The sequence below is a fragment of the Phaethon lepturus genome, unplaced genomic scaffold (assembly GCF_000687285.1).
Source record: "Phaethon lepturus isolate BGI_N335 unplaced genomic scaffold, ASM68728v1 scaffold30014, whole genome shotgun sequence".
Lineage (NCBI taxonomy): Eukaryota > Metazoa > Chordata > Aves > Phaethontiformes > Phaethontidae > Phaethon > Phaethon lepturus.
The window spans coordinates 953-1225 of record NW_010537472.1 but is presented as its reverse complement, the minus strand read 5'-3'; the positions used below and the strand labels follow the sequence as shown (position 1 = coordinate 1225).

At 71.1% G+C, this 273-nt stretch overlaps 1 protein-coding gene across 1 annotated transcript in view; it reads right to left on the bottom strand.

Annotated features, from left to right (window-relative positions):
- Positions 1-147: 147 nt before the first annotated feature.
- LOC104620317 (PDZ domain-containing protein GIPC3-like) overlaps positions 148-273 on the bottom strand; it is a gene marked incomplete at both ends in the record, with an annotated part of 606 nt that continues 480 nt past the window's right edge. Inside the window, one exon of the mRNA XM_010286499.1 lies at positions 148-273. Coding sequence (XP_010284801.1) covers positions 148-273 — 126 coding nt within the window.

The window sequence follows — 273 nt, the reverse complement described above, 5'->3', positions numbered from 1 at the left end:
CACGGGGCGGGGGCAGGACACGGACACACACAGGGGTGGAGGATACCTGGGGAGGGGGCTGCAGGGCAGGAGGGCCACAGGGGCTCGGCCTCCCCACGGTCCTCCCAGGGGTCCCCCAGGGAGTGTGTCCCCCACCCCCGGACTCACCGAAGGCCTTTTTGGGCTGCACCAGGCGGAGGGTGAAGGGCTGAGCCCGGGGCAGCTCCCGCAGCATCCGGGCCACTTCGTAGTGCCGGCAGCCCACGATGGTGTGGTCGTTGATGGCCTCGATGC